The sequence below is a fragment of the Bacillus rossius genome, chromosome 1, assembly GCF_032445375.1.
Source record: "Bacillus rossius redtenbacheri isolate Brsri chromosome 1, Brsri_v3, whole genome shotgun sequence".
NCBI lineage: Eukaryota > Metazoa > Arthropoda > Insecta > Phasmatodea > Bacillidae > Bacillus > Bacillus rossius.
The window spans coordinates 241569016-241581852 of NC_086330.1; the positions used below are offsets into that span (position 1 = coordinate 241569016).

A 12837-nucleotide genomic window follows, 5' to 3' on the forward strand; every position below is an offset into this window, starting at 1 on the left:
ACTTCCTCAAAATATTACCTTTTAAGTTTAAACTGGGGTGAATATTATTTAAAAAAATAAAAAATAAATGTTATGACAAGATAAATTTTAATACAATATAAATGTAAGTAATTAAAGTAATTTTGGATTTCACATCTGCAGGAAGAGAAGAATGGGATGAGTTTGGTTTTATTTGGTTAACGGATATTGATATATTTACTAAATCTGTAGTTATTAATTTATACATATGCATTCCTGTGGGAAAGGAGGAGAGGAGTGAAAAATTGGAATTTTTGTTTCAGGATAAGCATAACTAGGAATAAAAAAATATGTTTGAAAATAAATTAATAAATTTAATACCTTTACTTTACATTTCAAATAAATATGAGATTGTTTTAAAATTTTTAAAATAATGTAGGTATCCCTATTTGTAATAATATGAAATTGTTTAATTATTTAAAGGATAGCTATAACCAAAATAAATGGAAGTGCAAACTATATCAGTATCTTAATATATAGGCATGTTTTTTAAAATTTTTTTTTAAATTGGCTACCTTATGAAATAAAAAAAGATGTGTGATTTTATCAAGGTAAAATAAATACTCGAATACACTAATACAGGCGTTTCAAAATCAGATTCTGGAGCTATAATAAAAATTAAAAAGGCTTTTGCATAACTACTTTAGAAAATATCAGTCTCAAATGGTTATGCTGTGACATACTTTTCTTACACTGGTAAAATATTCAGCAATACCCTGAAACTGCACGAGCAAAGCCGCAGGTTATTAGCTAGTGTATTATGAAGTTAGTGCAATCTAAAATTCATTAGCTCATGACTCAAATTTTCTTAAATATGCTATTTTATGAGATAACTTTTAATTTTTTTTAAAATTTTTCTTTGTTTGAATGTTGTTCCCCTCTCTTCACAATGTTAACTTTGTACATGTAGTTAGAGAATATAAGTTTGTGAATACCCGTGAAACCAAGTATTATCACTGTGCTGCTTCTTTTTTTTTGGAGGGCAAGGGGGGGTGAACAGATTGTTACCAGTTTCCTGGTAACTTCTTCCTTAGTTGGCAACCAGATTTTAATACATTTTATTAGTTGGTTCTAATATATCCTTTGTAATTTTAGTAATTTTTAATTTTATCTCTGTTAATTTAATATTGTAACTGCGCACCTAGCCGGTGCCACCACCATATGTCACGGGGGACAAAAAAAATAAAAAAAAACTAGTCGTAAGCATCCAAATGTTGGGGGGAAAAGAATCGTAGCTCTTTACATAAAAACAACTCGCTTGCTGGCTTCATGATTTGAGAAAGGCATTAATCACAATTCCTCTTAAATTCATAAAATCCTTTAATGTACCTTGGATCGAAGTTAATAGGTTCGTCATCCCGTACAGGATGTCTGGTGAGAGCTGAACTAAGGAGATTTTGCAAAATAACATAATACTAAATTAAAATGATTTTATTCTTAAAGTGAAATAAAGTAAAATCAGTCTTGACGTACATTTACACAGCGGGATTAAAATTTACAAAAAACAATCTCTTCATTTATTCCTTAACTACTGAACGACCTTACAAAAGAGAAAGAGAGAACTTCACTAATCTCTTCCCTGATCCTTACGAATACATCTTTATTTATAATTAAAATTAAGACAACGATAATTCTATACTCACATTTTACGATAAGCCTTTCTTGATCGATTACTTAAAACTAACGTAGGGGCCTCTCCTGCCCTTAAAAACCCGAACGACCATTACATTTTTAAAAACTAGAACTAAACGACTCGTGACGAGGGCCATAGCCTCCGCCCGAATGCTTGAAGACGACTACATTATGAACTAACTTAAATTACTTTACGATCTAAGCGAATCGTTGCCACAGGTGAGTGCCATAGCCTCCGCCTGAGTGAGCCCTGAGCTACCACTCACTTGCGCTTAAATTCGCGCGCACTGCCGCGCCTAGCATAACAACTGCTCGTTATTGAAGCCAAATTTACTAAACAACTAACTAGAACATCTGGGAAGGCTACCCCCCTCTACCCCGACGTGCAGGCCACACCGAGCGGCTTGTTACGACAGCGCGCCCCAGTAACTGCGGCCCGTGGCCGCGCCACGCGCGGCCGAACAACAAACAAAAATCTGCAAGCCCGCAGCGCGCCGCGCCGGCCCCGTGCCCCAATTACATGGTCACGCCACTTGCGCTGACGAGTGAACAGAGCAGCCAGCCCAGAGTCCCGTCAGTAAAGTCCCTAAATTTGATTTCAACAACCCTGCAAAATTTCGAACCGCGACAATATACATGTTAATTACTTTTTTTTACAATTTTAAATAATTACGTTAGTTTCCCTTTTTTAATTTTCACTTGCCCTGCATGCTTGCTAAATTTTCTGCTTCTACTGTTTTCGAAATAAGCTGAGCATGCCCAAAGTCACACAAGAAACAAACGAGCAGCGGTGGACTGTGCTGTGGCGAGAACTGATGCAGATGACTTATAATTTGGCCGGCTATGAGAGCAGAGCCCCGAGCTGCCTACATCTGGTGGAGGCAACGAGGTCCTGCATGGTAGGTTTTTCTGTATAAAGCGTTTAAATTGCCCGGGGTCTCATCATTTACGCCATTAAATGTGTGATATAAAGTTCTGAAAGTTCCTGTCTCAAATAGTAATGGTGCACGTAAATATGAAGAAAAGACAAATGAACAACAACTTACAAATAAATATGGATGATGTACAATGACTACAGTACAAACCCAATAGTTATTTTAAGATTACCATAAAAAGAACTAAAGATTCTTTGTAGATACCATAATTACTACAGAAGCATGATAGCTACCACATTTGCAATATAGTTACCGTAACAACCGAGATGTATATTTACTGTGATGGTAATGTATTACTTATTTATGACATATTAAATTAAAGAACATTATTAAAAAAAAAGGATGTTAAATTTTGATATGTACGGTTGGCACATGTTGCTAAGAAATAATGCGATCTGAAAGAATGCAGTACTACTACGAAAAGTGAAAATGGTACTCGTGGATTTTTAGGTTATGGCAGTCTCTTTCGTTTTTCAGTAATATCGGCCGGAAATTAATGAGCGTGCTGTATCGGAAGTCGGCAGAAATGCCGATTCAACTAAATATTGGCAAAATCGGCTTCTTCAATACAGCTCTACATATAATGACATGAGTAAACATATTTCAGAATTCAGGATATTGAAAAAGACTTTAATTTCCATGTAGGTTTATTGTGTGTATGTTTTTTTTGCAAGTGTAAATTGAATGAAGTAAAATGTTTTTATTTTTATTACTTTAAATTGATTAAACTTTAATGACCAGTTACAGATATTTATGACACTAATTTTGAGGTTAAGCAATTTTACTAAAGCATTCCAGCCAAGCAGGTTGCCAGCGAGAGACGCTTCTCTTCTGCTGGAAACACTATCTCCAATCATAGAGCTAATTTAACTCCTGAACGTGCAGAACAAATTATTGTTCTGAATGATAGATTAAAGAACAGAATTTAATACTCTGTGACAATCTCTCTCAGAATTATTGTGCTGAATAGTGGAAATGTTGAAACAATGTGAATGTACTTTTCAAACAACATGATTTTTGGTGAAGCTCAGTAAGGACTCCAGAAAAATTGACAAGGGTGAAATTTTTCCAAAGATATGTTACATTTACACAAACATATACACTAAAACCTTTTTGTTGCGACCCCATTTATTGCGACCACCTCTCTATTACAACCCGATTTCAAGGAATCGTGAAAAAATTGCCGAAAATCCGAAGAAAATCGGACAGAAAATAAGTTTCTTGTGGTGAGTAGCCTGTTACTGCGTGTCTCTTGCCGAGTGCTGTACTGCCGTAGGCAGCGCATATCTAAAAATAGATACCACTTCCTGTCGACCGCTGTCAGCGCTTGACAACCCCCATTCCACGTCTCTTTGCCCGCAGGGTGCAGATAAAGGTTTTTGTGGCAACGTGTGTACGTTTATCTTTTTGCGAGTGTCTAGTGTGGTACGCAGTTAAGGCAAAGCTACCTGCTGGATTTCTCTTTATTTTGATTACTATCGGTTGACAATGTTTGCTTAGTTTTTGAAGTCCGATTTGGTATATTTTCTGGCTTGAATTTGTTAACTATTGTTGATGACTTATGCAGGTTTTTTTCTTCCGATTTTGTGTATTATGACTGAATAAATAAAATACCATTAAATATTAATTACTATTAACACAATGCAGGAAAAACCCTCCGGCCGCAGCATGTGAACATGGTAGTCGGCTGCTCGCTCGCCCTTGCTCTCCCTCTCCCCGTACCAAGCGCTGCTTGTACTTGTTAACAATCACATTATCTGCTTCATTTTAACGAGAGTAAAAATATACTAAAACTGTCAGCAAATTGATAAAAAAAAGCTTTATGTGTCCGCAAAACAGGGCACAACACTGGCCCACCCGTTGTTTTCATTCAAAATGTGGCTAAAGAACTTGCATGGATCAGGCTGAATACATCCGCCAATACGTGGAGGTTATAAGGAATCTTGTTATGAATTGAGATGTTATGTTTTTCGAGTAGATATACACAGCGACCGACTGGATGCACGTTTGTCTCGACTTGTTTTAACTGCCGCAGCGATGTTTATTTTGACAGCTCAAGCAATTATCTTCTCCCGTGGGTTGACAGAAAAAGGTCGCTTCACCCAGCATAAGAAAAAAAGGCTACGCCACTTATTCTCCACGCAGGAAACACACTGGCTGCCGTCCGTCTCCCCCGCATTTATTTCTCTTCTAACATTCCACATCTCACCTCTCGCGCGAGCAATAACAAAGCGACCACGCATTGGGCCGTTTTATGCTTTGTTTGGTGACAGCAGCTTGATTTTATTCGGTATATTCCATTTCATAGGACCCTTGCTATTAAAATACATTTATATTTAAGTTTGAAAGCTTGTAAATTCCTTGCCAGAGATGACTAAACTCGAACTTGGTGTGAAAAGTTACATATTTTGACATACTTTTTTTTGGGCGTGTTTGGTAAGGAGGGAGGGGTCCGAAAATATTTACAACGATCTTACCCCTCCCTCACCGCTTTAGTACCCCATTCATAATAGCCAAATTTTACGGGAGAAGGGAGGGTGAAAAGAGCATTTTCTCACTGAAGGTTTTCAAAGGGGAGCAAAGTTGGGGTGTTATAAGGGAGGACACTAGATGGTTTGTGTGTCTGGGAGGGATGAGCTAGCCTTGAAGAATCACTGCTTTGTTAAATCAGGGGTTCGTGACATCGGGGTTCTAGTGTATTTAACTACGGCAAGCAAAAAACGTACATGTAAACTAACCAGTAAAAATAAACTGTCTTTTGACATATTTTCTTTAGAGGTGGCCTGTAGGGCGACGGACTTGTCATGAAGGTTGAAGTGGGTTTAAAGCAAAGCCGTCTAGCATTGTGAGTGACAGCATCCTGCCACTGTACGGCTGGTTTCTTAGCGAGTAGCGGTTTGGAAAGGAGGGGAGGGGGGGGGGGGGGGTGAAATCAACTGAAAATTTCGGAAAACATCTATTACGACTCTATTCCTGGGAACCGTGAGGGTCGTTTCAGAGAGGTTTGACTGTACTTGTAAACTGTGGTTATGTTAGTTGGATGATATTAGTTACTAATGAACCAATGGAAACAGGTAAGATTCAATGGAAAAAATGTTTTTTTGTTTTTTTCTAGCAGTGCAAAATGTAAACACACTCTGTAAATAGTTACTCAAAATTAATAAGCCCACTTAATTTTTTTCATTTTAATACTTTATTCAAACATTATACTAAGTTTAAGATAAAAATAATTTCCCAAAAGTGTATCTGTACCACAAAAGCTCGAGCTCGAGCTCGCTCGAAGCTTGAGATTTTTCAAGTAAGCTCGCTCGAGCTCGGCTCGAAGTAAAATTCTTAGGCTCGCAGACCTCTACTGCCAAGCAACGAGTTTTAGTATTTACTAGCCAGGGGCTTTATGCAAGTGATGAAAACACAGTTTTTGTTGGTATTATAATGTGTCCATTTGCTGGGAGAGAAGAGATTCGTGTACAAAGCACGTCAGTACTGATAAACACAAGCGCCTTGTAGAAGAAAAACAACCTGGAACTTCGAGCAAAAGACAAGTATCTCTTGTATTGTGTTTTCGAGATGTAAAACGTAAAAAAGACACTTCTACAGAATTCATCACGGACACAACAACAGCTTTTATAAAAGAAAATATACCTTTGGAAAAGGTTTTTGATCCAAACATTCGAGAATGGATGAACAAATACATTGAAGGTGCTGGAGTTCTACCACATGCCAGAACACTTCGAGAAAAACATGTTGGAGCAGTAATGACTACAAGATGTGAAGAGGTAAAACGTAAAATAAAGGATAAAAAAATTGGCATTATGTGTGATGAAACCACAGACAACATAGAAAGGTGTGTGTGTTTGTTATTCTATTTCGTGTTTTGAGTGAAGATGATACTCCAGAATTATTTGTGTTTGGAGTCCATTTCCTCGAAGCAGCAGATGCTACAAATTGTGTCAGGGCAATTTTGGAGTCTTTGAAAGTTTATGAGGTCCAGTATGAAAATGTTAAATTGTTTGGTGTCCGATTCTGCTCCATACATGACCAAATGTGCAAATACCTTGAAAGTTGTGATTGGTGACAGTCTGATTCACATTCAGTGTTGGGCACACAAACTCAACATTATTGGAAACATTTGGGCAAAAGAACTTAACGTACTCAACACTGCTGTTGCGAACATCAAGCACGTTTTCATAAACACAAGAAAACGAAAGCACTTGTTCCACACTTTCCTAGAAAACAGGCATGGAAAACCATGTGCACTCTTTCCTTTGCCTGTTGTTACCAGGTGTAATGCATAGTTCAAGAGTGTTTTTTATTTGGCTGAACATTTTCATGACATTCTTGATTTTGTTAGAACAGAAGACTTACAAACAACACAAAATGCAGGTGTAGAGTATTTGGCGTCACTGTCTTCAAAAGACACTGAAGTAATTCACTGCCTAGCTACTTTTGTGAAAGATCATGTAAAACCCTTGTTGATTCAATCAAGATGTTGGAAGGTGCTTCATACACAACTGCCCACACATTATACAGGCTACTAAATGACTTGAAAGAAGGTTTCGAAAATGTTTTGCAGGGCATTTATTTTAATGGGTCTGCTGAACTTCTCTCGAAAATGAGTGTAGCTACTAGTGCTTCTGTAAAACTGACACTCAAGAAAACTGTGGCACTGTCTCGTGACAAACTTTCTTCTATGATGACAGCTGATCCATGCAAGAGAAATTTTGACAGTATCAAATTTCTTGATCCAAAGTGTATCTTGTCAGAATAGGTAGACCCGAACACAGTGTCAAAACTACGGTGTGTAAGGGAAATGCAAATGGCAAGGACAGAAGAACTCGGTGGTTTCAGGGACTTACAAAACAACTTAAAGAAACAAGTAACCAAAAGTGGTGGATATGACATTGTCAAAGCTCTGGCCAATGTAAAATTGTCTCATCCAAGTTTTGCTAAAAAGTGTTTTGAAGCCATCTGGCTTCCTTCTTCAAATGATGATTCTGAAAGGTTTATATCAGCTTACAGCAGTGTTTTGTCGAACAGAAGAACAAATTTGAGCCAGGCCAATCTAGAAACCATGTCTACATTTTATTTTGAGCGTCACTAGTGTTCTTGAACAGAGCTTGGTCCATATTAGAACTTAATAAAATGTACAGTGTTTGTTAACAATTTCTTTCTCTGTTTAAAGTTTACTGTGAAGTTATGTAGGCTTAAGTTGTGACAAAAAAAGTGTTATAGGAACACAACAGGTAAGTTAAGCAATTTTAAACTCGCTAGTAGCCAAATTAATTTTGCATGCATATTTACATTTTTGTTAAAATTTTAAATTCAGGAATAATAAAAGTAAAATTAAACTTACAGATTGCTAAGCTGTTTGACTAATAGTGATATGAGTGATATATTTGGATATTTTAGTATGTTTAGTGTTTGTTTATTGCCAAATCTTACATGCCAGTAAATATAATTTTTTTTAACGTAAATATATTAATTAATGAGAAAATAACTTAATTTTCACTTAAAAATAACACCACTTTTGTTTAAAAATAACACTTTGACAAAAAGTAACACCACTTTATAGCATAAAATAAAACCACAAATGCATGTCTCTAGTCATGAAGTATGCTGTTGCTTTTGAATGGGACAGTTACGAAGTTTAAAACTGGTTACATTGGTTCCCGAATTTGCTACAGGCTGTTAAAAATGAGTTTCCTTACATAATGTAATAAGTATGATGCAAGTATAGTAAAATTGTATTATTGGTAGATGTGATTACTATACAAAACTGTAGTAAATTGGGAACAGTTAAATGAGCAGTCAGAACTGGTTTTGTGTCTACGAAAATTCTGTCTTGTGTCTTCACAAATTCTAAAATTAGAGTACATGAATTTATGTAACTTCACGAAATAATACGTCATTAAAATAACTAAACATGCATAAAAATGGTAAATGAACAAGTTTTCATATAAATGAACTTGAACAAATATGATGAACATAAATGGCCTAAAGATCTTTGTTGTAGGAGCGCTCCATTAAAGTTGTAAAATTTTAATTAGTTAGTGCAATAGATTTTTTATAATTTGTTTGTTAAAGATATCAGTGTTTATGACATCACGTATTTCTATTAGCATGTGATTGTTCTATATATATCTGTGTGTGTATTCACATATATGTATATTTTTTAATTTGTTTAACTTTACTGTGCTAATAACGTTTATGTATTTTAATGTATTTTAAGTTATTGAAAATTTATTGTAATAAAATATTTCTTAATGATTATAAAGAAGCATACGTATTCTAGGAAAGGTGTAAAATGTGCAAAATAAAGCACATTAATGTGTCACGCCACAGCCATGATCGGTTTCATGATTGTAACTGAATTTAATAAATTGCAAAAAAAGAACCTTAAACTTTAACTTTTTTTTAAAATCATTACTACCCATTAGATGCTTTTAAATGAAACTCTGATGATAAAGTGTTGGATGAATTGTATGCTCAAGAGGGGGGCACAATAAAGCACATTAATGTGTCACGAATGTAATTGTTTTCTTTAAGAGTTCAAGATATCATTTCTATAATGAGTTTGCCATAAGACTTACCTGATGTACTTTGGAATGAGTCAAGTGCAATTTCTTCGAGGATAAGAGCCTTGACCCTCTTGACGGAGGCCAGCATGAGGTGATCGGGAGGCAACAGCTGGGACATTATGTCGATGGCCACCTCTGCGTTCTCCCTGGAAGCATTGCGATATCTCTTCACTTTCAACTACATTCTATAACAGTTTAGCCTTGTAGATTAGAAAATACAGAAGTGGCACAATACTACGTAACTGCATGGTACTTAAAACGGAATTGCTACAGTTTCTTCCTGGTTTATAAGATATTGCTGAAACCACAAACTTCTATTTATGTTTACTCTCTGCAAGATAAGTCTCACTACCCATAAAAAAAAAAATTGCTGTGCTCACACTTCATTCATGTGGAAGGAACAATTTTAATATTACAAGCACTTTTTTCTTCTTCTAATTTTAATGTAAATATACACGTGTATATGCTTCTGTGTGTATGTATATATAAAAAACAAATTTTCATTGGCAGAATAAAGAGACTGACCAATAATAAAGTACTTTACTTGTTCTTTAAAAAATGCCTCTTCTTTTCCATTTATGAAATTATTCCTACCAGATGCCGTATACCAAGATCTAAGATGTTACACACCAAAAATTGGGATTTTGGTGAGTAGATCGGTCACATTCTGTATTAAGGAAATTAATCCAGCATTTACATGAAGTGATTTCAGGAGGGGGGGGGGGCAAGAGAGAGAGAGAGAGAGAGAGAGAGAGAGAGAGAGAGAGAGAGAGAGAGAAAGAGAGAAGAGAGAGAGAAAGAGAGAAAGAGAGAAAGAGAGAGAAAGAGAGAAAGAGAGAGAGAGAAAATCAGAATATCTTATTTAGGCTTTCTATCTAAGGTTCTCTGGAACGTGAGCCCAGACTCTTACCTCTGTCATCCTGTAGCATTGCAGTATACATGCTTTTTCTACTAATAAAATTGTTACTAAGAATGGGTTAATTTGCCGGGATATTTTATTCTGAATTTATAATTATTTAATAATCATGTTTATTCTGTCATCCTTTCAACTTTCTTTTGCTAGTTATATTTACCTAATATTATGTGTGATGAGTTGTTCTATTATTTATTTAAATTTGAATATTGTATTATAATTATATATTACGTTTTTATTAGAATGCAGATGTTGCATAATGGTTCTAGAACCAGGGACTGTGTCTGGGGTGATGTGTAGAAAGAGAGAGTGCAAGTGGAAAGAAACAATGATTCCCCAGTAAGAGAGTGACTGTAACGATATCTCATCACTGCGTGGGAACTGGAGGAGAACTACTCTCCCACGGTGTTGGAGAGAGAAGGAGAAAGTGAATCCCCTGTTTCTATGTGTGGAAATGGTTTTCAGTGTATATGTTCTGTGTTCTGATTGGCTTGTAATTGTTAGTGTGAATGAAGAGTGTAGGTGATTGGTCGGTGAGGTCATGTGACTGCCCTTCCTGGGTGGAGGAACCAGTGCCATGATCTCGTCAGTCGTCTGTCGATTGCTGCACCAGGAGGGTGCGTTCGGTGGCTTCTCGCCAAATATGTAGGAGAATTGTGGGATAGAAAATTTAACGTTGGTGGTCAGAGCCATGCCAAGTGTTAAGTTAACCTAATATTTTTATTTTTATTCGGCCATTTAATTAGAAATTGTGACCATCTTCGTCGGCATTTTGATTCGTGGGGACAGTGTTTCGCCAGGTGCGGCCAGGTTTGGGGCCTCACTTGTGTACTTAAAGTAACTTTTTACTGAAGGACTTAATCTACGCTTGTTTTTTTTTTCTGCTTAATTTTCATCGCCCGAGCAAAAAGCAATTATCGACAATTGGATGGATGAGCTGAACGCGTGAGAAAAATATTGAAATGATTGGATTCGGTTGTTTCATCTTTAGGAGAATAAAAACTCTCAAATGAAAAATAAAGAAAATCTTTTTATTTCAATAAGTGAAGTGTAATAACCCTGCTCTATCGTTATCTAACAGACGTAACAGGTAAATAATTAGAGTAAATAAATGAAACCACTATGCCACGGGTGCTGACAGCAGGCCACTGCCCCTGCGTGCTTGCAGAAGTGTGTAAGTGATAAGTAAGTGGTCAGAGCGGTACCGCGAGACAGGGCTAGCTGAACAACAGGAATACTGAATGCGTCGCATGTAAATGCTTCATCGCTGAATCTGTGACATTTCCCCCTAGACAGGAACTATCATTGCCTGTGTTTCTTTAGGTACATTGAGGGTGAAATTTTAGTATGCACCAAAAATGCAATGAAATAAGCACACATTACAAAACAAAAATTTAACAGGTTAAAACTATAGCCACAAGCCGAAGTCGTCAAGATGGCGGAACCACGTGTGCCAACATGCACCCACAAATACTAACTTTTGCAAACATCAGGGCTCAGGGGATATACTAAGCATACTGGTGTGCTAAAGGAAACATTATGGCAGTGAAACTACCCTATAGTAAATTGTGTAAACTTGAATAGTCATCAAGATATAACAAGAACCAGGAAAATTGTGATGGAACAAACATGATGTCAAACATAAAAAACATTTCATCGGTTCTCTACAGCATTACGAACGTGGTGTTATCTTTTAACAGGGTGGCCACTCTTCTGGGATAATAAAATTCCTGGTTTTTTCCAGGTTTTTTCAAGGGTGGTTTTTATCAATATTTGCATACCATTTGCATTTTTGTTACACGAAGCACACCCAATATGATGTTTTATTGGCGTTAAACAATAGACAACTTAACTATAGGCTTAGAAATTAAATCAATGAACTTGCTTAAAACAAAACCTACCACAAAAAAAAAAAATTATAATCTTCACATCACCGAAATTAAACAACAGTACTGTATAGCCTAGGTATTACAATTAATTAGATAATGAGTAGCCCTATATATAACACAACCATTAAAACAATTTAATATTTGCCGAACTCAACTTATTTACATAAAACATGCATACCTTTTACTGTTTTTCATTGCAATTTCCACTTCAATTAATGCAGCCATATTTGCTGCATCAGCAAGAAGTTTGGCCTTTTTTGCCTCCAGTTCCTTGATCTCCAAAACCTTTTGTTTCTTGATTTGAGAATTGGTAATTTCTTCTTGCGTTCTTTTTTTCTTCAGTTCTAAATGTTCTTTGTATCTTGAATGAGCATTTTTACAAGAATGGATAAGAAATTTTATCTATCAGAAGATTATTTATACTGCCCAGAACTGACACATAGTCATACACTTGTCGCAAAGCTATTAAGCTTTCTTCAAGCTGATTTTCTACAACACACTCAGCATTGATTGAAAAGCCCCTCTCTACAAATGCATTACCGTGAGATAAGATAAGCACAATTTTTACAAGTGACATAAAATTTGGAAAGAGCTCACTCAATCCAACTGCTGTCATCCAGAAATGGTCGAAACATGAATTACTTCTTGTGTATGATTTAACACATTCTTGAATTTTTGGCAAGTTACAGATTTTTTGGAAGTCACTTTTTACTTTCTCTGCAAATAATACACTGATCCATCCTTTTTCAACAAGTGTTTCAAGAAGGTTGACCATTCTCTGTTGTGCCAATGCACTACTATTAGCAATGACGAGTGGATCCAGACAGGTTACAGACTTAGCTAATTTGTATGCCAGAGGTGACTTTAAGAGA

At 36.1% G+C, this 12837-nt stretch overlaps 1 protein-coding gene across 1 annotated transcript in view; it reads right to left on the minus strand.

Annotated features, from left to right (window-relative positions):
- Positions 1 to 12837, minus strand: part of LOC134527419 (amyloid protein-binding protein 2) — a 76233-nt gene that overhangs the window by 24261 nt on the left and 39135 nt on the right. Inside the window, exon 8 of the mRNA XM_063360092.1 lies at positions 9176 to 9309. Within this exon, the coding sequence (XP_063216162.1) occupies positions 9176 to 9309 (134 nt within the window). The remainder of the gene's footprint in view (positions 1 to 9175; positions 9310 to 12837) is intronic.